This window comes from Lampetra fluviatilis, chromosome 34, assembly GCF_964198595.1.
Source record: "Lampetra fluviatilis chromosome 34, kcLamFluv1.1, whole genome shotgun sequence".
Classification (NCBI taxonomy): Eukaryota; Metazoa; Chordata; class Hyperoartia; order Petromyzontiformes; family Petromyzontidae; genus Lampetra; species Lampetra fluviatilis.
The window spans coordinates 993,715-1,021,114 of NC_136308.1; the positions used below are offsets into that span (position 1 = coordinate 993,715).

The window sequence follows — 27,400 nt, forward strand, 5'->3', positions numbered from 1 at the left end:
TGCCACGACACATCGCCATTGATATGCTTTCTTACTTCCTTTCGCCAGATCTATCCGATTTGTAGCCAACACTCAACCTCCAAGGTCCTCTCTCACAGCACCACACTATTCAGCTTCGCGTATTCCCCTATTCCCCGGAGCTCTGTAAATTCCACCATCTTAGTAACCCGCCTTCGCCCACCCATGTCCCTGGTTATATCTACGATGCTTTATCACGTTCTTTTCCTCACTCCCCGGCTGCGTAACCTACCCTGCCAATACATTAATAGCACCCTCTTATACTCACAGCACCCTCCTATACTCAAAGGCCAGACGCTTATTTGGTATTTGCGTCCAAGGTATAAGCAAATCTCTCTGACCTCAGAACCCCGTTATTAATACGAAAATGTACATTCCGACTCTTCCACAGGAATGTATGAAGTCTGTGAACCAACCTCTGCCCGTAATATTTGTTTATTTTCTTCTCACAACCCCGTGCTTTATGCATAATACTCTCAAAATACAGAACCTATGCTTACACTGCCATTTTGGACCAGAGCCAGAGCTGTAACCACCGCTATATTAGGCACTCGGTTCTAAATTGGCTGTAGCTATATTAGTAACGAGTGCCTTTCTAAATGGGCTGGATTTAAAATGGAGCTTTAGGTGCACGCGCGCACACACACACGTTCAGACAGCCCTCGGCTGACAGGCCACGCACGAGTGCGATTCCCATACTGATGCAGGCATGGAGACATGGTGAGCGGCAAAATAAATGTAAAAATTTTCAAAGGTTCATTTGATAGTATGTTAGATTACACGCCTAACTCACGTGATCCAGTACTTTGGACCTAAGGGTTTATGGATCGCGCAGATATGTTACACTGCTATGCCAGTCATCCAGTATGTACATATAGGGTTATATTGTCGTCGGATTTCGATTTAAAGCTTTCGTGACTGCAGGGATTCATCTTCTTGGTTTTTTCGGTAAAGTCACGTAGAAGGGAAGTAATAAAAAAAACATAATAAAATGAAACAATTCTCACTGAGAATTGTTTCATTTTATTATGTTTTATTTTTTATTTTATTTTTATTATTTTATTACTTCCCTTCTACGTGACTTTACCGAAAAAACCAAGAAGGTTGTCGTCGGATTGTCTGCGGGGATAATGGTCAATGGACGAGAGAGGATATTTAATGAAAGATATGGAGTGAGGAAGTCGGGGTGATGTGCAACAGACCGTGAAGGATTGTGACAATGTGGTGAGGCCTTCACTCGGCAATGGATAGACAAATCGTCGGCATGGCAGTCTCGGGAGACCATTGATGTCTTGTGTCTTGGGGGATTAGGTCTGCTGTGACTGCTGTGACTGTGAAGTCCAATCCGCGAGAGGCAGACTCGGCCGCAGTTGTCACAGTTGCAGGCCGGCCCGGATGTTGTCGATGTTGTTGTGGTGGTGTCCTGATGTTCCTTCCTGGATAGACAACGGTCGATGAGTCATTATAGCCGGGCTAAGCTGAAACAAATACTAGTACTACTAATAAAATACATATACGGTGTTTTGGTAAAGTCGTGTTGACCCGGCAGAGACCGCTCATCAACTCCCCACGCTTGGTACCAAGCTGAATGAGAGGTGGTAGCTGGAATCCAAAAACTGTAACCCAGGGTTTAGCAGTGCTGCCACATTGGTCTTAACATGGCCGTGAAAAGTATCCCGAGCCACCTGGCAACCAATCCATTCATGGTTAACCCTGTCATGGCCACCACACCGGTGGGTGTCTGTTTTCACGAGTTGGGTTTTTATCAATGCTGCATGCACCAAGCCCAATGTACAGTGTTGAGTCGTCCATTATTCGAACCGGGGGGTGGGGGAGGCCTTCAATGCTCGCTTCGTGTCGGGAGGGGTCGCTGCTGAACGCATCGTTAGTGGGCGCTGTCCGTGGTGCTGAATCGTCCATGAACCACGCGAGCCCGGAGATTGCGCTCGCTACACAATCACACACGAGACGCGTCGCATCCTCACGCCAGACCCATTTATCTGTCGCACCTTTAGCCCTGTGGTGTCTTTGTAAAATAATAAGACCGGCGTGATTTTTTGCCTATATGCACATTCGAGCAGATCGCCGAGCATTGTGCTATGGATTATATAAGGCTTGCGTTTGTGAATCGGCATTACAGAATTTCATGAATGTCGTGCATTCGTGTGAATGAATATAAGCAGCTGATGTAATTTGCTGCTATCCACACTCAACCGTAGTTACGTGCTACACAGCCGTGTGCCACGGTTGCGTGCCACAACAGTTGCGGTGAGTGCACACTGCTGCGCCGGCCGCGTATATCGGCAAAGCAGTGAGCTTGCCAACAAGCGCATGCGCGCGTCCCTCTGCCGGAGAGAGCAAGAGAGCGAGAAAGAGAGAGAGGGAGGAGGAGGAGAGGAGATCTGGAGAGAGGGGAGGGAGGGAGATAAACAGAGCGAGGGGGGGGGAGATAGACGGGGGGAGGAGAGAGGATAGGAGAGAGAGAGAGGGTGCGAGCGAGAGCAAGCAACACGACTAATCCGCATCGTCGCCAGCCAAAGATGGTGGAGTAGCAAAAGCAAGAGAGAGAAGAGTCAAGCGCTGCCCTCTGCGTCGTCGGGAGAAGATGGGAAATGAGTTGAGCGGCGAGGGAGAGGCCATGCCGGGGGCAGCCGCTGCAGCAGCAGCAGCGGGAGGAGCAGCAACAGCAGCGGGGCCGGGTGCTGGCTCGCTCCTGCAGGGCGGTGCCCCGTCTGCTGGAGGCCGAGGACAAGCGCCAACCTCCGTCGCGTCCTCCGCCTTCCCCCCGGCCTCTGCCTCCCCCTCGTCCGTGCAGAGGGCGTCCGTTGCTGGGCCCGGAGACCCATCGCTCTACCGGCACGTAGCCCCCCCCCCTTCGCCCCACTGTGTGATCTTGTTGTAGCAGTTGTGATCCACTGGTCCACACGTCGATTCCACACGCGAGCACATCGGATGGATTTGTGTGCGCGTGCCTGGGTGTTGCTTGTGTATCTGTGGCTCACCTGTACGTGTTGCGTATAGGTCACTGTATGGGTGATGGCTAACAGGCAACACGGAAGGTCTTTGTATGGATTCCTATGCTCGTGTAACATGTCCGTATGTGTTTGTGTATATTAATTCATCTGTCTGCCTGTATGTGTGTGTGTATGGATGAGTGTTCACGTGTCTGTCTGTATATGTATGTATGGGTGTGTCTGCCTGTTGATGAGCATGGGTGTGTGAATGAATGTGGCTGCCTGCTACCTTTTACTGTATTTGTGACAATGGTGTTACTCGTGTGTCCGCCTATGTGTATGGGCGTGTTGATGTGTCTCTGTGTTCATGTGTCTACGTGTGTGTCTATCTTGGTGTTTGTGTGTGTTCGTGTCTGTATATGTGTACGTGTGTTCACCTACCTGCTTGTGTGCGTGCTTATGTATGTAAATCCAATGTATATATTTGCATAATATATGCATATAAGGTGGAGTGTATGGATGTATGTGTTTACTGTGGACGCTTCATATGTCGGTCCGGTATGCAAATGATGTATTTAAATATTGTGTTGCGCTGTGTGTGGGTGTGTATGCATGAATGCGAGTGTATGTGTACGTAACAGGACATACATGAAGTATTTTTTACATATAGTACGGTATGTAGATTTAGCGTACAGATGTGTAATGTGAATGATACTCCCATCTTTGTCTTCCTGAGTTTCGGACCGGGTAACACGTGCACCAAATGCACCCATTCATATATTTGCGTGCACACACACACACACGCAAACTCATACCTTCGTGATGAAGACGAGAGTCCACTGAGTAAATATATTTCTTTAGAAGTGCAACCTAAAACAGAAGACATTTTATCTCTAGGTACGTAATGTGGTTGTGCCCGAATGTTTACAAAGCAGGTAACGATGCAATGAACGGCGAAGAATGCGAGCGGGAGGCAACGCTGGGGGGAGCGATTGGGCTACGTGCTGAGAGCTCGACTCACGAATTATTGTCAGAGCATTGTTATCTCTCCCGAGTCGATAAAATAGGTACCACTTTGTGAGAAGCCAACAGAGGCCGATCCATAGAAAGACTGACGCTCGCCATAGGAATGTGGAATTTCCACGCATGCTCGTGGCCCCCCCAACGGCGACGAGCCCCGTGTATTATAAGAGACAGAACAGTATATATATCGCGGTGCTGAACTATGGCTCCCACGTTCATGCCTCCGTCTCCATCAACCCGCATTGACCAGCGCGGTGAAGTATGGCCAAATCACTCTCCCTCCCCTCCCCCTACCCACACGGCGTGGTGTGGCCCTCATCCAGCAGTGGATTGACACAAGGGTTCTCCATGAGCACGTGTCTCTTATAATCGTCAACCAGCAATCTGCGTTTCAATACCATTACAGTGCAGGCGACAATCGCATACTCTCCACATACACACGTATAGCCCCGCCCCCTATTGGGGGATATTTGGCCATACTTCACCACGCTGGTCATTGTGGGTTGGTGAAGATTGTTCTCTGTGTGTGCAACATAGACATCTTTCGTCCATTGTCAGACATGGTGTGCAAATTCCTTGACCTACTTACAGGGAATAACGTGTGTGGGTGTGTTACCATCGTCTTAATATTGTACTAAGTGATGTGTGTACAACCCATCCACACCTAACGTGACATTTGAAGGCAGATAATTGGTGTAGTAGATGTGTAATGTAATGCTACATAATGTATCAAAGCGCATAATGCAATGTAACTTCGTGTATGTACCTATGTAGGACGTTTATAATGTGCCCACTGCATTATAAAATGCCCAGTTATGCATGTCCTTGTGCATTACGTGGGGTGGTGTGTATGTATAATGCACATATACATGATATTATGTAATGCACTGCAGTTGATTATGTGTGCAGCGATGTAATGGCACGCAATGCACGCGATGCCAGTGTGATGCAGGGTGGTGCTGTGAATGAAGACGAATGTCAGGTAATGATTCTGATGGTGGTGGCGGTGATAATGCAAGGTGATTAATACGGTGATGGTGGTGAATGATTATTAATTCAAGGTGGTGGTGAGGATGATGATGCTTGTGCGGATGAGTTAGAAGAAATGATGCAAGGTCGAGATGTGGATGACTAATGCGAGGAGGTGGGTGATGGTGGTAGAATGAGGAATATCCGAGAATGACGTAGTATGCGTGAGAGAGCTGTGTGTGTGTGTCTACATGGGTGTGTATGTATGTGTGAGAGAGATCGAGGAATAGCTGGATAAATGAAAGAGAGCTTGTGTATACGTGTGTGTGTGTGAGCTATGTGTGGTGTGTATGAAAGCTACCCGTGTGTGTGTGTGTGTTTGAGAGTGAACTGTTTGCATGACCGGGCGTGGTGCTGGCCACCCACCCCCGTGTGTGCCATGCCAGCCTTCACAGGTGCTACTCGCTCACAGCACTTGACACAATAGCCTGCGTGGGTTACATGGGGGATCTTTGTCGTTGTCTGTATGAGAGTGCGCTGTGTGTGAGCGAGCTGTTTGTATAATTGTAACGACTTGTGACAGGCATCACCACTGTCACCATCACTCCTCTGTTTGCAGATCACATGCATAGCAGTGCATTTGGCATTCTCTTCTCCATGACACGAGTGTGCACTGATTGGAAACCCAGGCACATTTCTGTGTTGCCTTCATGGATTTAATTAACTTTGTTTTTTAATAAGTACTCAATATTTCTCTTGCATGTATCTCCATTTAAAATGTTGATCCACTTACTGTATATATATAAAAACATGTCATGCAGGATAGTGCTGATTTTCATTGGAATTGCAGTACACACAACGCTACCACTGTTCATCATTGCAACATTATATTACATGATAAGAATGATGTTTAATAATTTGTTAATGTTATCGTATACAATATTACATGATACCAGCCATCACGCATTGATCAGAAAAATACAGACGCTGTAAATTAATGTGAATATAGAACAAAGCAGCTGCTGAGAGCCGCCATCCAGCAGCACGGCGGCGAGATGCGCTTCTTGGGATCGCACCGGGAGGAGTCGAGAGAGGGAAGACATCGGAATGGGGAACGAACGTCGCGTCAGGCTGACTACAGCGAACAGTCTTGTTGAGTGACGGGGGGCAGCACGCAATGACGAGAAGGGACCGATGGTTTAGTGACTGTGATTAGAAGACACCGATGATGCCGTGACCTATGACTAAAAGGAACAGATAATGTAGTGACTGTCACCAGAAGGGACTGATGATGGAGATGACTGTGACTAGCAAGGTTGATGTGTAAACAATGCTGCCAATGCGATGTCAGCTGGGCGTGACAAGGTGCCTGGAACTTGTCGCTGTTGTCGACGGCATTGCCCTTCGTGTGCGAAGGTGACGCTGCTGTGCAGACCGATGCGTGAGTGGAGAGCTTCTCTTGGTTGCCACTTGTAGCTTGGCGTGTGAAGGGATGGTGGTTGCCTGTCGGGAGATCTTACATGGTTTAAGTAGAGGACTGTGGGTCCACACCATGGCGGGGCAGCGATGACATCGGTTTGTGCGCAGGAGTGAGATGGATTGTGACGTCATCGCAGGGCCATGGAGGGATGGGCGATGGAGTGAGGAATATGAGGACTGCTGCTGCTGATGATGATGGTTTCTATAATTGGATTATTATGTTGGCACGTTGGAAATGATGAGACGGAGGGGCTCCAGATCGATAGCAAAACGTTGATCTTGAATAGCTGTGAAACGCAAGGTTATGGACGTGTCGCACCGAGCGGGTCTGCATCAGGCCACCCACTGGCCACAACCAAAATTGACCGCCCGTGTAAATGCAGGAAACCGACAGCAAATCAGGGACTTCATAAACAAAGCCAACTTACAATGTCGCTACAAAAATAACGTGCTACAATTAATATTGAGCATCGCTATTCTACAAAGTGGTGGAATAATCTATTTATAGGTTTGTTATCTATGGGACCTTTTTCCCCCAGTATCGAAGTATGAAAAATAAGAATAGGTATTGGCAATAAAACAGGTGTTCAGATGTTAAAATACCAAATAGATACTTTTTTTGCAAGGCATCAAATCTGCAGAGAACGCCAAAAGTCGAACAGCAGGCTGAACAGAACGCCAAAAGGCGAACAGCACTGTCCGCCTTTTGGCGTTGTCTGGTTTGACACTGACGATACAAGGCCATGAAGAAGGCTGTCTCTGGTGTAGGCCAATCCGTTTCAAAGACAATGCATATTTGATCAAAGCATGAATGTTTTCATGTGTTGCCACAAGTGCGTGTGGTTTTACTACTTATAATATACAGCATTACTGCAGTGGAAATTTAGGTCATTCACACATTTTCATTTAATTAAAATTTACATCATGGGACCTCCTTTTGCCAGTAGCAAAATATGAGAATAGGTGTTTCCCCTTTTATCTAGCAACAAAACAGGTGTTAAGGAATCATGTCTGCATTCTGACCACAAGCATTGTGGTTAATGCAGACATGATTCCTTGTCAAAGGTTTCAGTTTGGTGTTTTAACAACTTAACACCTGTTTTGTTGCCAGGTAAAAGGGGAAAAACCTATTCTCATATTTTGGTACTGGCAAAAGGAGGTCCCATGAAGTAGATGCTCACCCCGAGCTCTCATTACTCGGATAGTTCATTGTCTTTGAGCTGTACGCCTTTTGGCGTCCTCTGGTCTAACACCGTTTGAGACGAGGCTCTAAAGAAAGCTGTCTCTGGTGTGGACCAATCAGTTTCAAAGACAATGCATATGCTATCAGTGTGCTTTTTGTTTGCATTTTGTATTGTGGCTAATGCAGACATGATTCCTCGTTCAAGTTCAGTTTGGTGTTTTAACAACTTAACACCTGTTTTGTTGCCAGATTAAAGGGGAAAAACCTATTCTTAAAATGTACATGTTTATTGTAAAGGTAAAACAGATAAAGGTGCAGCCCCGACTTACTTGCTCATGCCACTGCTGGCGGAAGGGTCTCCAGAGAGCCCCTATAGAGCGTATTTGGTCTCCTCTTCCACACTAGCCGAATGTCTTGGAAAAGAGGTAGGGGGGTACCCAAACTTTAACCCACCATAGTCGACCTGCCAATCAACTAACTGTGGTTGTTACTCATTTAAACCAACGGGTCGACAGAGGCGAGGGGAAATTTAAGCAACTTGCACCGCTCTTTCAACTGTCACACCAGGGAAATTATCTGGTGACCCCAGGATTACAAGTCCATCGTGCAAACCATTACACCACCAGCATGGTGCGTCAGTGAATAATGAGTACATGTGGAATACAGTGCTTAAATGAAATAGTGCATACATTGTGTAGCGTGACACATTGGGGTTTTTGGATGGGATCCAATGATGGGGAATGGTTGTGCGGCGTATATCGTTTATGCCAGGTGAGATTTTTGTGATCAGTAGTCCGGTGCATTGCTTCATATTGAGTGGCTTGATTGATTTTAGTTTAATGTAAAGTTGTGTAAGGGTCAACAGACAGGGCCTAGTGTTATGATAAATCAGGATCGATATATAATCAATCGTCGGGTGGCCGTTGAGAGTAGTTTAGCACTAACAAATCCGTTTATAAACTGGTTGCTTAAATTTTTGTTTTGTAATTTTGTCTCGTGGTTGTAGGTTATTAGGCTTATAGGTTTACAAAAGTACTGTGCTCCCCGTATCCCCGGCAATATAAAAGATCCATATCATGGATCCTATCCGTTAATTTACTCCTATTATCTGTGGGGTAAACACGTCGATAACCCATGGATAATAAGATGAATATGCCACGTGACGACTGTCATAATAACCCATGCCATTCCATTAAGACTTATGGTAAAAATCACGGATAATAGGAAGAATAGGGCCACGGATAATAGAAGTTTTCACGGACCCTGCAGCTGCCACAGATAATAGGGGTATAGATGAGAGTTGTGTATCTTATTGTATTGTACATATACACTGACGTGTTAAGGCTGAGGTAGAAAAAAACTGATAAAATGGGGATATCTCACAATACTGAAAAGATATGTGAACTATTTGACAATTATACTTTTTTTTGTGCCATATTATTATGGAACAGACAAAATCCGAGACTTTAATGTGCCTGGAAGCCTAATAGATTTCCCAGAACTCTGCTACCTCAGGGATACGACGATCCTGGAAAAACCGGGACCGGTGGCAACCCAAAATGCAATCCTGTACTTCTTGATTTACTCAGGAAAACCTCATTCAGTCTCATGGGACTTGTTTCACTATCTTGGTGCAATAAAGATGTAAGTTGTTAAATAACGACGTATTTATTGTTATGACACCTTTCGGAATGAAGTCCTCTTAGACGAGATAATTAATAAAGTGCTGAGGAAGAAAAATAGACAATGTATTGTTTGTTGCTTTATGGATTTTATGACATTAATTTCACTGGCTCAAATGGGAATTAATCTCTAAATGCCTGTTTTACCATGATGACCTTTTCCATTTGATATGTTTTTAGTATCTGATATAACTACTTGCTGTGCATTCGCCTTAAGTTTCAACATTATTTCCATATACTAAGTTGTGATGATTCTCATTGTCATACAGATAGTGTTTAATGACAAAGTTGTTCAATAATATATGGAAACTTGTTTCCTTACTGTGTTACAGAAAACCTGATGCTTCACAAGGAGACTACAGTTTACAAGGAGACCCAGTGCGGGTTAGGCAAGGTGAAGGCTTTCAAAGAGACCAAGGCAGAGCTAGGCAAGGCGAAGGCTTTCAAGGTGACCAAGGCCGGGCTAGGCAAGAAGGCTTTCAAGGAGACCAAGGCCGATCTAGGCAAGGGGAAGTATTTCAAGGAGATGCAGGCAGGAGTAGACAAGGGGAGGGCCTACAGGGGGATGGTGCCGAACGGGGTCGACACCAAAACCGGGAGCGCCGCTCCTCTCGTGCGAGGCAGGGGGAGTCCGGGGAGGTGTCTGGTGGGGAGGCGCAGGGAGGTAGGGCTCATCGGAGCCGTAACCTGCAGAGGCAGCCATCCTCTGCATCTGATCACCACCACAGCGGGGGCAGCAGTGGTGGAGGGGAGGCAGAACGTGGGTCTAAGCGGGGATCCCATCGCGACTCCACTGGGGTGCAAAGGCAGGGTTCGGCGCGTGGGCAGGAGGCCACAGGAACCCGTTCAGAGCAGCGGGGTCGAGGTGTCGGGGCGGCCGCTACCACCGCCCCCGCCTCCGCCGAAGGCCAGGAGAAGAGGTCTCGGCCTAAAAGCGTCCACGGCACGTCCACCCGGGGTTCGGCAGCCCCGCCAAAAGTAACGATGTGCCCCCTTTGCAACACCTCGGCCCTGAACCTGAACTCGGCTGATCCACCCAACTACAGCAGCTGCACGGAGTGCCGAGCCACGGTGTGCAAGCAGTGCGGATTCAATCCCAACCCACACCTGTCACAGGTACACGGGGAAGCGGGCTGACGCATGGGGCTGTATACGCGTGTGTGTGTGTGATGCAACACAGGTACACATACATGCAATCACATGGAGAGATATAATGCCAGAGCTCCACACACACACCCACACAACCACAAAGGGACCGTCACAGCAATGAGCCAATGTAAATGAATATTGGTCTCCCAGGTACAAATATTCAGTGGATATTTGTGCTCCCAGGGAAACTAACATTTGTTCCCCTTGAGAGGGTTCGGGCAAGGTCAGACTCCATTGGTTAAAACGAAAATAAGGCTCCGTTGGGTCGATTTGAGCGAACAAATGGTATGGGAATGTTGTTGGGTAGAACACTGTAAAACTCTTGCCTTTTAAAAGCAATCGCTGTCAGTAGAACATTTTAAATGTATCAGCAAGGAAAGTTTTTTTTTTATCAAACGTTTAAAAAGGGCTCCTGGTACCGCTGAGATCGCGGATTTGAATTTTAGCCAACCATGATTTAGTGGGAGAGTTGATGATCTCAGCCTGCCCACCAATGAATACGAATAAAATATTAAATTTGGTTGCTCAATTAATTACCTTTTTCAAATCTCGAGTATAGAGAGTTTTATACCATGTGACAAACGCTCTGTTTAGTGATATAACGATGTCGTGCCGAGTATGGAACAGAGGCATATTAAAGGAGAACACGAGCAGGATGGAGTGAGTTTAGAAAGTTGTGGAATAATGAAAAAGAGCATCCCTTTGAGTCTGAAGAAGAACAATTTCAATTGGTGCACATTGCCAGCGATGACACGGAACGGACACTGACAAAGGCTATGGAACAAAAGCTGAAAAGTGAACAAAGAAGCACGGAGAGAGACGCGTGCTTGGAATTGAGATCGATAATTGAATGCATAGTTTCAGGGAACACAGACAAATCGAGGATGTCACGTTGACTTCAAAAGTAACTGGGCCTACGCAGCGCTCATCGCTAGACATGTGATGGACGAGACTGGTAATGAAATAGCAGCCAAATGAGGGAATGCAGACACGGAGTGAAGTGGATTGTAGCAATTCTGGACCATGAGGCAACGTGATGGCTTGAAAAGGCCTTCATGCAGCAGTGGATAGACAGTGGCTGATGACGACGATAAATAAAAAAGATGAGGACCGTGTCTGCATCTGCGTGTCTACCATTGTTTGGTTCATCCATACAAAAGAGATCATGAATGTCAATGGATTCTCACCTAGTTAAGTAAATTAACTTTGAACTGAATGTAGAGTTCACCTTCGTATTTAAATTCTGTAAATTATAGCATGTACGTGGGTCTGCAGGGATGTGCTGTATTTTTAATGGAATGTTTGGCAGATTTTGGGTGAAAATACTGACCAAATGGTTTGATCAGATATAGAATTATCTCACCCGCTTTATTGGAAACCCAATTTAATTTTGGCACACCCGAGAACATAATAGACCAATTATGTTTCTTAGCGATTTCCCCCCTCCCTTATTTGCTGATATAATACACGCTTCAGACACGAGCTGATGAAAGTCCCCGCTTTTACAGCACCCATATTTGCGAGTTGAGGGTCCTGCAATGTGTCACCTCATGGCCATTTGGGGTTGCTTTGTAAAATTGAGCAGGATTGCATCAATTATGCCGCCTCAATCAACAATTCATCTGAAGGATAAACATACAAAACCATCCCCATCAACAGCCTTGTTACAGATATGTATGTTGTATATATAAAGAGTATAGAGTTATCGTGTCTTTACGGCTCTGAATACATTTGGAAGGTCATCAACTAGTGGTGGAAACACCGCTAATCTATGGCGGGGTCGAGTCTCCCCATAGGACAGCCGCTGTTTACTCCCATCAAAGTGGTTTTCATGAATGCATTTATAGGCTCGATGTATGTACATTTGTACAGAAAGCTATGCTCTCCCAGCGTTCCATCGATTTGTACTGTATCAATTTAACAAGTAGTGCTGTGGATAGACTCGCCCACACCATAGCCGTTTGGAATTTCCATCGTTCGACCCGGGGCTACCAGCGGAGATTACCACTGGCCAATACTCGTTTGTGCACGAAGACAATATGCCCGTGTAGTGTGTACATTTCCCGTTCGGTACACGATCGCTTTACCATGAGCAGCACCTTGTGCTTCGATCAACTTGTCCAGATGGCACCTTGGTTGGAACACTTTGACGCACGCACTTGGAGGTTACCAGTCCGGGTGTCGGCACCCATCATCATTCTGAGATAGATAAAATGAGGAATTATCCCGTGCAGAAACTGACCACTGCCAGAGGATTGTGAAAATTCCACATTCCTATGACCGGAATGTTGAATTTTCCAAATTTATATGATCGTCATCACAATCCATTGGCAGATAGCCCCGTAGGTGTCCACTGCACATTTCGTAATTTGTTTCCACTTTCCTCTGTCTTGTGCCAATACGCTCAAATAGTGCCACATCTTTCTGTCACCAATCTCTTATGTTGTCCTGTCAGAGGAATGTGGAATTTCCACCACTGGTCCAGAGTCACCAGAGGTGATTGAAACCGCTTTCCGCGCTCGTTCGCACGTGAAGACAAGTAGGCAGCGTTAATGGTTGCGTGTGTCGCCGCTCTCCCTGCGCGCAGGTCGAGTGGCTGTGCCTCAACTGCCAGATGCAGAGGGCTCTCGGAGCGAAGCCGACCGCTGCCCGCGAACCTCCGCCGCACGCTCTGGGCCAGCCCAGCGCCGTCCCTGAGTCGCGCAAACAGCCGAGCGAGACGGACGCCCACGCGCAGCACCGGCCCCAGTCCCAGCCGCAACCCCAGCCACAACCCCAGCCCCAGCACCAGCCACAACACCAGCCCCAGCCACAACCCCAGCCTCAGCACCAGCCACAACCCCAGCCGCAGCACCACAGCATCGCTCAGCAAAAGCGGCAGCCGCACGCCACTCCCGCGGATAAGCCGGCGACGGTCCCCGCCGTGAGCAGGGCCGACGTTGAGCCGCAGGTGGATTTGAAGGCTGCGCCATCACCCAGAAAGCAGCCGCTCGGCGCTCCGCCCGGCCCCGGGGTCCACGATGTGGCTCGGGAACTACCGCACGACCGTGCTCCTCAGCAAGTGCAGCAGCAACAACAGCAACAACAGCAGCAGTTGAATCAACAGCAGAAGCAGCAGCATCAACAGCAGCAGCAGGATAGGAAATCCTCCTTCTCCCCGCATCCTCCAGATCCGAGGCAGCCACCCGAAACCAAGGCAACGGCAGCACCATCGGCACCATCGGCACCATTGGCACCATCGGCACCATCGGCACCATCGTCGTCATCATCCGAAGCCGGTGTGGCGGGAAAGCTGTTCGGCTTTGGGGCCAATCTGTTCAGCCAGGCGACCACCATCATGGGCGCCGTCAACGCTCCGGGCTCTCAGCCCTCCAGCCGCCCGGGGTCCCAGCCGCCCAGCCGCGGGGGGTCCCAGCCACCCAGCCAGCAGGGCTCACCCCTGCGGAGGCCCGCGACACCCGCGGATCCCAGGCAGGTGGCGGCGGACGAAGCGCGTGGCGCTCATCCGGCTTCGGCAGCTGCTGCGGCGTTGGGTCAGCTGTCGGACTTGCAGCATCAACAGCAGCAGCAGAAACCGCAGCAGCAGCAGGCAGCGCCAGATGTTTCGGGGCAGCGGCTACAAGGCCGGAATACAGATGCGAGGGGCAGGGTGGATGAGATGGTGCGGCAGGGAGCGGTGGTTTCGGGGACGCCTGCCGCTGCTGCCGTGGTCGCTGCCCCTGCACCAGCCAAGCCCAAGGTCACGTGTCCTCTCTGCAGAGAGGAGCTCAACGTCGGCGGGCAGGAGCCGGCGAACTACAGCACCTGCACGGGGTGCCGAGCACAGGTCTGCAACCTCTGCGGCTTCAACCCCTGCCCGCATTTGCCAGAGGTGCGTAGAGGGCCATCGTGGTAATGAGGCTTGTGGAACAGTTGCATTGTAAACGTGTTTTTTATTCAAATGAGTGTGACTCTGTGGTCATCTGTGTTAGCAAACACGAGGACATTTCACATTTCTACTCAGAAGCATGTTTATCCAAGGGATAAGCATTGCTGACTTCCATAAAGTTGCTACTTTTAAACCAAGGCTTCTGACACTACTTATAATAGTCGCCAGATTTTATTCTGGCACCTTGTGATTATTTAATTTTTTATTTATATTTTCTTTGTATGTATAATTTTATTATTTTACGAGTATTTTCACCCTCGTCTTTGTAAATATTTTTTTTGTCTTATGTGAAGTGCTGATAAACATTTTTTGTTGATCAACCTGTTCACAGTGCAGTAACAATAATATTTAATCCGAGTTGACCAGATTGTTGCTTTACAAATACCTTCAATAATAAAGCCTGAAACAGGAAGACATCTTCACAATTCTGAATAATCGCCAGTGATGGAAATGGCACATTCCCATGGCCGGGGGTAGTCTCTCCAAAGGACAATCTTTTGTGGATTGAATTTAATTGCTACCAGTGAAACAACACTTACTCTGTTGATCAATGAGCATTAAGTATCAATGTATGCGAGTAGCGTTTAAACATTAAATACCCTGGAATGGTTTCTTGTCACCGAATCTCATCGGCACAGTGTGGTCTATTAAATCAATGTCTGTTGAAAACCCACTGCCACTTGTTATGGGCAACATCTATTCACAAACGCTGTGGCCTAAAACAAGTTTCGCGGTAAAAAATGTAACTTGTGACATTCGGCAGGGACGTTTGCCAAAATCTCTGGATGAAACTTGTCTTTGCAGCTGGAGAGATGATAGTGTTATGGGATAGTGTTATGAGATAGTGTTATGAGATAGTGTTATGGGATAGTGTTATGAGATAGTGTTATGGGATAGTGTTATGAGATAGTGTCATGGGATAGTGTTATGAGATAGTGTTATGAGATAGTGTTATGAGATAGTGTCATGGGATAGTGTTATGAGATAGTGTTATGAGATAGTGTTATGAGATAGTGTTATGAGATAGTGTTATGGGATAGTGTTATGAGATAGTGTTATGAGATAGTGGTATGGGATAGTGTTATGAGATAGTGTTATGAGATAGTGTTATGGGATAGTGTTATGAGATAGTGTTATGAGATAGTGTTATGAGATAGTGTTATGAGATAGTGTTATGAGATAGTGTTATGAGATAGTGTTATGAGATAGTGTTATGAAATAGTGTTATGAGATAGTGTTATGGGATAGTGTTATGAGATAGTGTTATGAGATAGTGTTATGAGATAGTGTTATGAGATAGTGTTATGAGATAGTGTTATGGGATAGTGTTATGAGATAGTGTTATGGGATAGTGTTATGAGATAGTGTTATGAGATAGTGTTATGAGATAGTGTTATGAGATAGTGTTATGGGATAGTGTTATGGGATAGTGTTATGGGATAGTGTTATGAGATAGTGTTATGGGATAGTGTTATGAGATAGTGTTATGAGATAGTGTTATGAGATAGTGTTATGAGATAGTGTTATGGGATAGTGTTATGAGATAGTGTTATGGGATAGTGTTATGAGATAGTGTTATGGGATAGTGTTATGAGATAGTGTTATGAGATAGTGTTATGGGATAGTGTTATGAGATAGTGTTATGGGATAGTGTTATGAGATAGTGTTATGGGATAGTGTTATGAGATAGTGTCATGGGATAGTGTTATGAGATAGTGTTATGAGATAGTGTTATGGGATAGTGTTATGAGATAGTGTTATGAGATAGTGTTATGAGATAGTGTTATGAGATAGTGTTATGAGATAGTGTTATGAGATAGTGTTATGAGATAGTGTTATGAGATAGTGTTATGGGATAGTGTTATGAGATAGTGTTATGGGATAGTGTTATGGGATAGTGTTATGAGATAGTGTTATGGGATAGTGTTATGGGATAGTGTTATGAGATAGTGTTATGAGATAGTGTTATGGGATAGTGTTATGAGATAGTGTTATGAGATAGTGTTATGAGATAGTGTTATGAGATAGTGTTATGAGATAGTGTTATGAGATAGTGTTATGGGATAGTGTTATGGGATAGTGTTATGGGATAGTGTTATGAGATAGTGTTATGAGATAGTGTTATGAGATAGTGTTATGAGATAGTGTTATGAGATAGTGTTATGAGATAGTGTTATGAGATAGTGTTATGAGATAGTGTTATGGGATAGTGTTATGAGATAGTGTTATGAGATAGTGTTATGGGATAGTGTTATGGGATAGTGTTATGAGATAGTGTTATGAGATAGTGTTATGAGATAGTGTTATGGGATAGTGTTATGAGATAGTGTTATGGGATAGTGTTATGAGATAGTGTTATGGGATAGTGTTATGGGATAGTGTTATGAGATAGTGTTATGAGATAGTGTTATGGGATAGTGTTATGAGATAGTGTTATGAGATAGTGTTATGGGATAGTGTTATGAGATAGTGTTATGGGATAGTGTTATGAGATAGTGTTATGGGATAGTGTTATGAGATAGTGTCATGGGATAGTGTTATGAGATAGTGTTATGAGATAGTGTTATGGGATAGTGTTATGAGATAGTGTTATGAGATAGTGTTATGAGATAGTGTTATGAGATAGTGTTATGAGATAGTGTTATGGGATAGTGTTATGAGATAGTGTTATGGGATAGTGTTATGGGATAGTGTTATGAGATAGTGTTATGGGATAGTGTTATGGGATAGTGTTATGAGATAGTGTTATGAGATAGTGTTATGGGATAGTGTTATGAGATAGTGTTATGAGATAGTGTTATGAGATAGTGTTATGGGATAGTGTTATGAGATAGTGTTATGGGATAGTGTTATGGGATAGTGTTATGAGATAGTGTTATGGGATAGTGTTATGGGATAGTGTTATGGGATAGTGTTATGAGATAGTGTTATGGGATAGTGTTATGAGATAGTGTTATGAGATAGTGTTATGAGATAGTGTTATGAGATAGTGTTATGAGATAGTGTTATGAGATAGTGTTATGGGATAGTGTTATGAGATAGTGTTATGGGATAGTGTTATGGGATAGTGTTATGAGATAGTGTTATGGGATAGTGTTATGGGATAGTGTTATGGGATAGTGTTATGAGATAGTGTTATGGGATAGTGTTATGGGATAGTGTTATGAGATAGTGTTATGGGATAGTGTTATGAGATAGTGTTATGGGATAGTGTTATGGGATAGTGTTATGAGATAATGTTATGGGATAGTGTTATGGGATAGTGTTATGGGATAGTGTTATGGGATAGTGTTATGGGATAGTGTTATGGGATAGTGTTATGGGATAGTGTTATGAGATAGTGTTATGAGATAGTGTTATGGGATAGTGTTATGGGATAGTGTTATGAGATAGTGTTATGGGATAGTGTTATGGGATAGTGTTATGGGATAGTGTTATGGGATAGTGTTATGGGATAGTGTTATGGGATAGTGTTATGAGATAGTGTTATGGGATAGTGTTATGGGATAGTGTTATGAGATAATGTTATGAGATAATGTTATGGGATAGTGTTATGGGATAGTGTTATGGGATAGTGTTATGAGATAGTGTTATGGGATAGTGTTATGAGATAGTGTTATGGGATAGTGTTATGGGATAGTGTTATGAGATAGTGTTATGAGATAGTGTTATGGGATAGTGTTATGGGATAGTGTTATGGGATAGTGTTATGGGATAGTGTTATGAGATAGTGTTATGAGATAGTGTTATGAGATAGTGTTATGGGATAGTGTTATGGGATAGTGTTATGAGATAGTGTTATGAGATAGTGTAATGAGATAGTGTTATGGGATAGTGTTATGGGATAGTGTTATGGGATAGTGTTATGAGATAGTGTTATGGGATAGTGTTATGAGATAGTGTTATGGGATAGTGTTATGAGATAGTGTTATGGGATAGTGTTATGGGATAGTGTTATGGGATAGTGTTATGAGATAGTGTTATGAGATAGTGTTATGGGATAGTGTTATGGGATAGTGTTATGGGATAGTGTTATGGGATAGTGTTATGGGATAGTGTTATGGGATAGTGTTATGGGATAGTGTTATGAGATAGTGTTATGAGATTGTGTTATGAGATAGTGTTATGGGATAGTGTTATGGGATAGTGTTATGGGATAGTGTTATGAGATAGTGTTATGGGATAGTGTTATGGGCAAAAGGTCATTGTGGAACTTGTGGTTAACTATAAAGTTGTTGGGCTAACTCCAGTTGTGCTTTTGACGTGTGTAGAGGCAGCCATGCATTTGACAGGAGGAGTCATTTAATTAGCCGAGGCTGTGGCTGCGGATGGATTTCCTGTGGGCCCTGTCAGAGCGTTGCACGAGCACGTCTCAGAACCTGAGTAAAATTTTTGGACTTTGCAACTCTTACACTCACAATACCGTGCGACGAGTTGGCCTATAGCCGCGTCTGCTGCACTAGCGGTATGCGCTGCCTGCTGCTGCACAACTTGTAGTCTATGCTTGTCTTTCCTTAGTTCAACAGAGAAGTGTGTAACCTCTTGAGTCCCTGCTTTCTTCCTCCTTAGGCGCCACCTCTTCCTTGTTAGTTCCCTTCCTCTTGTGGCTTTGCACCTTTCCTTTTGAGGACGCGACCATTCTCTTTCTGGTTTAGGAGTGGTGGGGTTGTGGAAGGGTGGAGGAGGGGGGCTGCAGCCGTGGATAGGCATAGGTGGGGTCCGTAGGGGTGGGTAGGGTCATTGGGGGTAGGGGTGGGTGGGATCACCGGGGGTAGGGGCAGCTTCCAAGACCAAATCCCCGTTAGAACAGCGATGCGACGGGTGCGTCTTCACTTGTACCTGTTGTCAGCCATTGCACGGCATCCGGGGTGGTTAGCTGAGTGGAGTCCCCTTGTTCCACCTGCACACACGTGGATGTATTGTATTAGAAGGATGCAAGGGTGGACTCAAGATACATTTTACTAGAAACAAAAGCAGGTACAACAAGTTCACTACACAATTGTGCATGCGTAATCAGATTGACCCTTGCAAGATAGTGTGCAGTTGTCTTTGATTGAAATGTCATTACAATTAGCTCACAAGCTGGTGCTTCCTGGATGGTGCCTATTTACTCAGTGTGGTATGCATGGTGTGAAGCCTACGGCGGTTGTACTGTGGACAAACTGGCCTCGACTACAGGGAATGTGGAATTTACTCCACACGCTCAAGGTCTGCTCTTCGAAATGTGCACCTCAATTCTAAATTGAAGAGAGAGACGCTTTGCTTCCCTTGATATGCCAAATGCTTCATTTGGAATGTGGTTATCGAACGTTTCCATGCCGCCCTTTTCTTAAAGGTTTCTGGTCATGTCGAGACTGATGTAATATTTGTCAACATAATGGGCTGCCTTGTTCGGTGTGGTGAGACAAGTGAGCATTTCAGGACAAGGTTCAGTCAATCGAATTGACAGACCAATAGGTGTGATGTCCGTGTTGTTTGCAAAACGATACAACTCGCCTTCATAAAGCGTCAAAACACAAAGGTCATTTCAACGTTCCGCAGTGTTATGGCAGGGCAATATAGTCCTGTAATCACGAGAGGGCTGGGCAAGGAACAGTACACATCTTACAGTGCTCGCCAGCCGAATACCCCAGACTCTTCCACCGTTTTCTCAGCGAGCACCTATCAAGGCTAGCGCGTCACACAAAATGATATGGTGGCAAGCACCACACATTGCGCAGCCACCTTTGTGTCCCCAGTACTTATGTTGACCCCATCACAGCAGGCACCCATTTTTGACTGAGTTAACCTCATGGAGGCCTATGTGAAGTTCTGTGATTTATTTCACGAACCAAAACTAATATATTGCTGCGCTAAGCTATGACACAGCCACACGCAAATACCCTCATTTAGCGCTATAGACTGTAGGAGCAGATGTTGTTAGCAAGCACTTATTTAGGTGGTCAGGTGTCTTCGAAATCAGAGCACTGAGCTGGCACGACTGATACCTGGGTTCGAATCCAGGCAGCTGCTTGTGATTAAAACGGCTTCTCACTCGATGGTGCCAGCCTGGTCACCAATGGAGGTACAACACAAAAACCATCGCATACAATGTGGTGCTGCACTGTGGTTTCCGTAAATCCCAGCTCTGAGATTTAAACTCAAACGTTTGTCCATCATGTGACGGATATTACTCTCAACGGCGGGGCAGGTGAGAAAGGGATCTGAGAAGTAGATCTGTTGCATCCACTTCCGTGGGCTGTTTTTTTTCTTCTTTACGGGAAGCATTGCATTGTTGTGCAAGAGTTCCGAATGGATTATCGCGTCTCCTGACACCGACAGCAAGATCGGTACGAAGTGGGGTTTGAGACGCGCGTTACAAAAACAGGTTCACATGGCACGTGTTGGGGTGGTGGTGTGGTCAGAACCCGCCATGCTCGGCCACCTTCGTCTCCCCAGTGCTGATGTTTACACATCGCACCAGATACTCATCTGTGGCTAAGTTGACCCTTGGCGAAGACGATAGAAGGGCAGGTTAAGATGCCTTTTTGCTCCTCGTGTGTGGTGATCAGGGATGGAATGTGGGAGGTTTTAAATCGAGTGCAGTGTGCACGGTCCACAAACCCTGGCTCTTAAATCAATGAGATTAGATTTATTGTTAATTATAGAGAGTGATCCATTAATAGATACCCCTCGAAAACAATAAGGAGAAATGACACCGTTATAGACTGTGTTATAGAGCATGGCCTCCTCAGATCTTACAGCCCTCGCACTGATTTTCTTAACGCCCTTAATTCTTATTCTCATTCTATCCGATGGCAAGGACTGTGGGTGCACGCTATGCGCGCAAGCCACGCGAGAATGCCTTTGGGAGGTGCCGTGACTAGGACTGTCGAGTCCACGCCGGCGAGCGGGCGTAGCGGTCGGTCGATCGCGGTGTGGTCCTTTGTTAGGTCCGTGTGGCCAGAGTCTCACCGTGGGTCCACGTTCTCCCTGACCCCGCGTCACAGAATTTGCGATGCGATTTGGTAATCGTTTACCTCTCACGGAATCGATGCCGGGCCCGCGTGTGTGAGCGCGGGAGCGGTGGTGTCGCGATTACGTGCACTGCGCTACGAACCTGGCAACCCAGGTTCGATTCCAGCTTGCGATCAACACCAGCGACGATTATCTGAGCTAGACCTGGGCCTCCCCTAGGTCGACTCGGCCTCAAATGAGTACCTGGTGCGATGTGTAAACATCGCCACTGGGGAGACAAAGGCGGCCGGGCGTGGTGCTGGACACCCACCCCGTTCTTGTGCCGTGCCGGCCTTCGTAGGTGCTCGCGAACTGCACTTGCCCCAACAGTCAGTTCCAGGCTATACGGGGGATCTTTGTCTTGTGGTAGATGCATGAATCCCCACCTATGTCCACCACCTTCCTTTTGTGTTTCTCTGGAAGATGCGGATATTCAATTGCCTGTTGAAAAGACAGAAAAGGAAATCGTCAGAAATCAGTGTGTTCGGAATACATGGAGGAGGATAACTTTAGCCAGAAAAGCCGAAGACTCGTTACCCTCGCAAACATATTCTACATTGTCCGGTGCTTTGCATGCGTGTGTGAAATCAGCGAAGACCCCAGAGAATGCCCACGCACACAATGGGTCACGGACACCATTTGCTCGACTGCCACCTCCAGGCCACCTCCGAGGCCATTTGGGCTGGGTTACAGATCCGCGTCGTCAACCACCCACAACCCACGACGCCACGCAGCCACAACAGGAACGAAACACGATCCACGCGAAGCAAAAACACATTCGAGTCGGCGGTGCTGCATCGGGAAAACTCGCTCCCAGCCGCAGCGCGCGCGCGAAGGCAGCCGGCGTGCATCCCGGTGTTCCGGCGGGGTCTGCTCCGTGCTCTCCGTTTGAAATCCGCGCTGTTGCTGCACGCCCAGAGCGAGGGGCGTTCATTTTAAAGGTCGGAGGGGGGGACCCGTGAGGAGCCCCCCCCCACCACCAGCTTGCCCCGGGGGAGCTCGCCACAGGGCGTCTGCGTGGATAAGAACCGGCGGCGGCGCGGGGTGGAAGTCTTTTGTGTCTGCCTCTGTGTTCTGACATTGACTCATCAAAGGTCCCCGTGCCTTTTTTTTATAATTCCATGAGCTGTGGCTACAATGTCGCCCTGCCCATTGTGCTGCTGCTGCTGTCCCCGCTTTATCTTTGCGCTCTCAGTGCGCGCAGTGAAAGGCGTCTTGATGTTTGGCGAGAAATGGCATTTAAATATACATGGCTCTGTACATTCCTAAAGGCGGTAGGTTGTATCTTACACACACACACTCGGAGTGTGTGGCACCCAACACTCCTACAAAAACAAAGATCCCCCGTATAGCCTGTAACAGACTGTTGGGGCAAGTGCTTTTAGCGTGTACGCACGAGATGGGAATTGAACGCCACCACCCTCGTCTCCCCAGTGGCGATGTTCGCACACCGCACCAGGTACCCGTCGAAGGCCGAGTCTGTCTCGTGGAGGCCCAGGACCGGTACAGGTATTCGTCACCGATGTTGGCCATGGGCGGGAATCCTATTCGGGTTGCTGGGTTTGTAGTGCAGTGCGCTGACTACTGCGCCACCGCTCCCCACACTCGTACACGTGTGTGTTTGGACTCGAGCATCGGGTGTCATCATCTCCACACTCAAACGTGCAATGGAGTGGCGACCTTTTGTATTGGTCGTCTTAATCTTTTAGTGGTGTTCGTCCCACATTCGTATGGCAGAAGCCAACCTACGTGACTTTACCGAAACAACCAAAGAGTATGAATCCTTGCAGTCACGAAAGCTTCAAATCTAGAAGAAGCCAATGTCTCCATAGAATGTCCCCGTTGATCTCAACAAAGTGGTGTACAACTGCGATTTTCTATCTTAACTTGACGGAGGGTAGGCTGAGGGCTACGCATTCAGAACCTATTTTCTGGACTGCTTCTTACAGGCACCACATTGTTGCCTTTGTTGGTGTGTCTCACGCCCTCCGCTCCATCTCCGTGTGGGCCGCCAACCCCACATTGCAGTGACGAGATTACAGGAAGGCGCCATTGGCAATGGCTCCTTTGTAAATGCGGCCCTGTGTGCAGAGAGGGAGAAGAGGCAGTCTTCCAGAGACAACGACAGAGGCTGGAAGAGAGACAGACAGAGGGACATGGAAGGATATCAACAATGAAACACTTACAGAGACATGGATATATACAGACTCGGAGACAGACGCAACGAGAGACTTGGAGACATGCAGGTAAATGGACACATAGAGACACGGAGGTGAGGCGGACAGGGTCAATGACAGGGACATATTAAGAGACACAGAAGCTGACGTAGGGAGAAAAATATGGAGACGTTTTACAAACCTTGAGAGAAAATGGTGACACATTGAGAGATAAATACAAAAAGAGACTTGAAGCATGATAGACAGAGAGAGGGAGAGACACGCAAGCAGCAAGAGTCGTGGAGAGGGATACAGCGAGAGACCCTGGAGGTGACATACACGAGAATTATGGGGGGGGGGAGCCATGTTGTCCGCTCACGCGGTGCACTGCACCATCTCATTGCGAGCGGAGAGTCGGCTTTGCGCCACGGCTTCCAGACCGTGGCCTGAGAAGGCATTCGCATTCAGAAGATGTCGAGGGCCCATCGCAGGGAAACTCTCCCCCAGCCCCCCCCCACCCCCCACCACTGCAGCGCGCCCCCGTGGCCACGCCCCGCACACCGATCCGAGCAGCGCACATTGTGATGAGGATTGGTGACGAGGATTTCGGCAGCGTCCACGAGTCGGTGGAGGCCGAGTTTGGCGCAGCGTGCCGCCGCATTCATTGACACGGCCAAAGGGTCTCCACGCTTGAGGACAAATGGAGCGACGCCCATCTCCGTCAGCGACCGCGCGTGGCTCTGGCAGGGCCCAGTCCTCCCTTCCCCGGCGATGACGATATTCTCCCCACAGGAGCGGGACTCGTTTTGCTGACCCCAGGTGTGCTGGGATTTGCGTTTGACCCACTGACAGGATTGCAGCCATGCGATCACGAGCCAGGCGCAGTGACAACGCCGTCACTCAGCTGGGTGGTTTTGAATATTAACGCCCGTGTGGAGTGCATCGTACGCGAGCAGACAACGTGTGTACCCAAAGCCGTCCCTAGGGTACCGCGAATCTGGGCGACTGCCCCGGGCCCCGAACTTTGGGGGGTGTCAGATGTAATACGTCTGATTTAGTTTGAACACAAAGGGTATAAGTTGCCCCGGGCCCCTATGGACGGCTCTGCACGTACCATCCATACTATCTGGGTTGTGACGGTGCGCGCACTGGGCTTGCAATCCAGAGGTCGCCGGTTCGATTTCCTGGTGCGGCAATTGAAACAAACGGTGCCAGTTTATTAAATACCCCACCCCCGCAGTACGAGTGGGTACAGCCACAGCCGGTCGGCAAGTCGCATGCGGTGGGGTAAAGTGTGGGCCCTCCCATCTCTTTTCAAAACATCTGGCCATCATGGAAGAGTCGGTAAAATGCCCTCACGGGGCACTCTGTAGAGCTCCCTGTCGTGGCTGCCCTTCCACAAGAAGTGGCGTGAGCAGAACATGACGAGGCCTTGTGACCCGAGTGATGTGTTCACAACGCCAAGGTAAAGGCGTCTCCACCATCAAACGAGCATGGGGCAGTTTTCACCTCTGCGTTTTCTGGCAGCCCTGCATGAGCCGAGGAAATTCCACATTCCCATGATATCGGTCAATTTTTACCACTGGACAACCAAGTGGCACTCGTTGTATAAACCCCACATGATGAAGGGCCTAGTTGAAGGCCATTGCATAAGGATATCTCTGACCTTAACAGACGCTGACCCATGAGACCATACGCATTCGTATTTTCACCGTACTCAAACACCGACGCTATTTGTTTTCAACGCGGTGACTTTGTAAATATCAAAGGAGCAAACGAACGGAAAAAAATAAACAAACGAAAACGCATCTCGTACTGCCTCAGCACTCGTGAGCTGGAGTGTAAATTGTGCCTGCGTGAGGCAGCCCTGCGCTGTGACATCCACGTTTACCATGGGATATAACATCCACGTTTACCATGGGATATAATCACGCCCACCACGGGCTGTGACATCCACGTTCACCACGGGAAGCCAGAATAGCGGTGACCTGGCCACTCCTCCGTGCACCACGGACACTTCTGGAGCCACCAACGTCTGCATGGCCGTGTGCAGTGGCACCTCAATATGGCCGGCTGCATGGAACCAGATTTTTTATGTCATAAGAGCGAATATAATAAGTATACAGTCATCGTAATCGAAGTACACGGATACATTCCGAGTAATATTGCCTGTGCTAGTCTGATGACGCGAACACGTTCCATGTACCGCCTCCGCGGCGGCCCGACTCTGCGTGTCGCTGTTGGTGTCGCTGAGCCACCGGTGCCTCCTTTGAGACGACGCGGCAATGGGGCCTCTTGCACGCAACGTAGACGATTCACTGCTAAGCACCGTGACTTCAGGCTGTAGTGGCTGGGGGTTGACGGCTGTAATTGCTACAAATTGCCCATTCCCCGCGCTCTATCGGGCCCTCGTCCCTCGCAGAACCGAAAACAGCCAATGCCACCCTGACATGCGAGTGAAAGGGCCCTGTCTGGCTCTAATTACTGCCCTGAAACCTCTAATGCCACTCGCAAAGCGAAATAGATTCCAGGGTGCCACGGTGTTCTGAGCGCCCGTAATGGCCGGGTCTTAACGGCTTGACACTCGGCGTGAGCTGGTGCCGTGCATAAATTCATTACGGGAATAACTTTTAACTATTTTCAAGGAACAGTTACACATTGTGATTGCTCTGTCCTGTAGCCAGTGCTGTCATGGTGTGATGGCTAGCACGCTGGAGGTCGCGTATTCTATTTGGTCTGGGCAACTTCCTCTGTCCACCCATGAGTATAATGATGGGTACACCACAGTATAATAATAATGATGATGGTGATGATGGTGATGATGATGATAGTGATGATGATGATGGTGATGATGATGGGTACACCACAGTTTAATAATGATGATGGTAATGATGATGATGATGGTGGTGATGATAATGGTGGTGATGATGGTGATGGTGATGATGGTGATGATGATAATAATGGTGATGATGGTGATGATGGTGATGATGATGGTGATGATAATGGTGGTGATGATGGTGATAATAATGGTGATGATGATGGTGATGATGATGGTGATGGTGGTGATGGTGGTGATGATGGTGATGGTGGTGATGGGTACACCACAGTGCGTAGTCGACTGGCACGATGTCTGACCGGCGTGGAAGAGTAGGCCAATCATCCCCTTTGGCTCAGACTTATCCACTGAGGAGTATCGTGGGTGTCGATTGCCAGTTGTAGTGATGTGGTGCCTATCTTTCAGTGCTTTGTGGGTAGGGTTAGTGGATTAAGCAGAGATCATCTTGTGTGCAAGATACAGTGGTTGTTTACGGATTTAAAACGTCACGTGTAGCTCTTCTCCAGGTCCTATGGAAAATGTCCTTAGCGAGGCTTTCCTAGGTAATAAAGGACCTTTAATATTACTTATTCATCGTGAGCATTACGCCCCATTGGATGTGTAATCGTAGAGCTAAAGTTATTCCTGAGAGGCAAAATAAACACTATGTAATTTCCTTGTAGCACTGATTATATCATAACGTGTTGTGGGAATTAAATAAGAAAGAAGATACAGGTGTCATGTATTGCTCGTGAAATGACACACGACGATGAAGGTACTTGGGCTTGATGGGAGTGCGAAAGGCGTGTAACAACGTTCTCTTCCCGTGTGTGTTTCGTCGTAGCTTGAGCCATCCCGATAATCATGCGGGGATTCGACTGTGCTCTATTTACATCCCATGCACTCAAAGCAGCGTGGGAACTGTGCACAAAGTTTACCCCGAGTGGGGAATCATCGGTGCATCCGGCCAGGTGGCACTGTGGCAAACTTGTCGCGCAATCAGAAGGGTTCGCGGTTCAGAACCTGGTTATGAGGCTCAGCTCAGTCT

The 27,400-nt window shown here is 47.3% G+C and overlaps 1 protein-coding gene across 4 annotated transcripts in view; it reads left to right on the forward strand.

Moving 5' to 3' along the window:
* The first annotated feature begins 2,495 nt into the window (after positions 1–2,495).
* LOC144944271 (protein bassoon-like) overlaps positions 2,496–27,400 on the forward strand; it is a 158,618-nt gene continuing 133,713 nt past the window's right edge. For all 4 annotated transcript variants that reach the window (XM_078872284.1, XM_078872285.1, XM_078872287.1 and 1 more), the window contains exons 1-3: positions 2,496–2,874; positions 9,641–10,424; positions 13,045–14,328. In XM_078872284.1, coding sequence (XP_078728410.1) covers positions 2,624–2,874; positions 9,641–10,424; positions 13,045–14,328 — 2,319 coding nt within the window. In that variant the 5' untranslated portion in view covers positions 2,496–2,623. The remainder of the gene's footprint in view (positions 2,875–9,640; positions 10,425–13,044; positions 14,329–27,400) is intronic.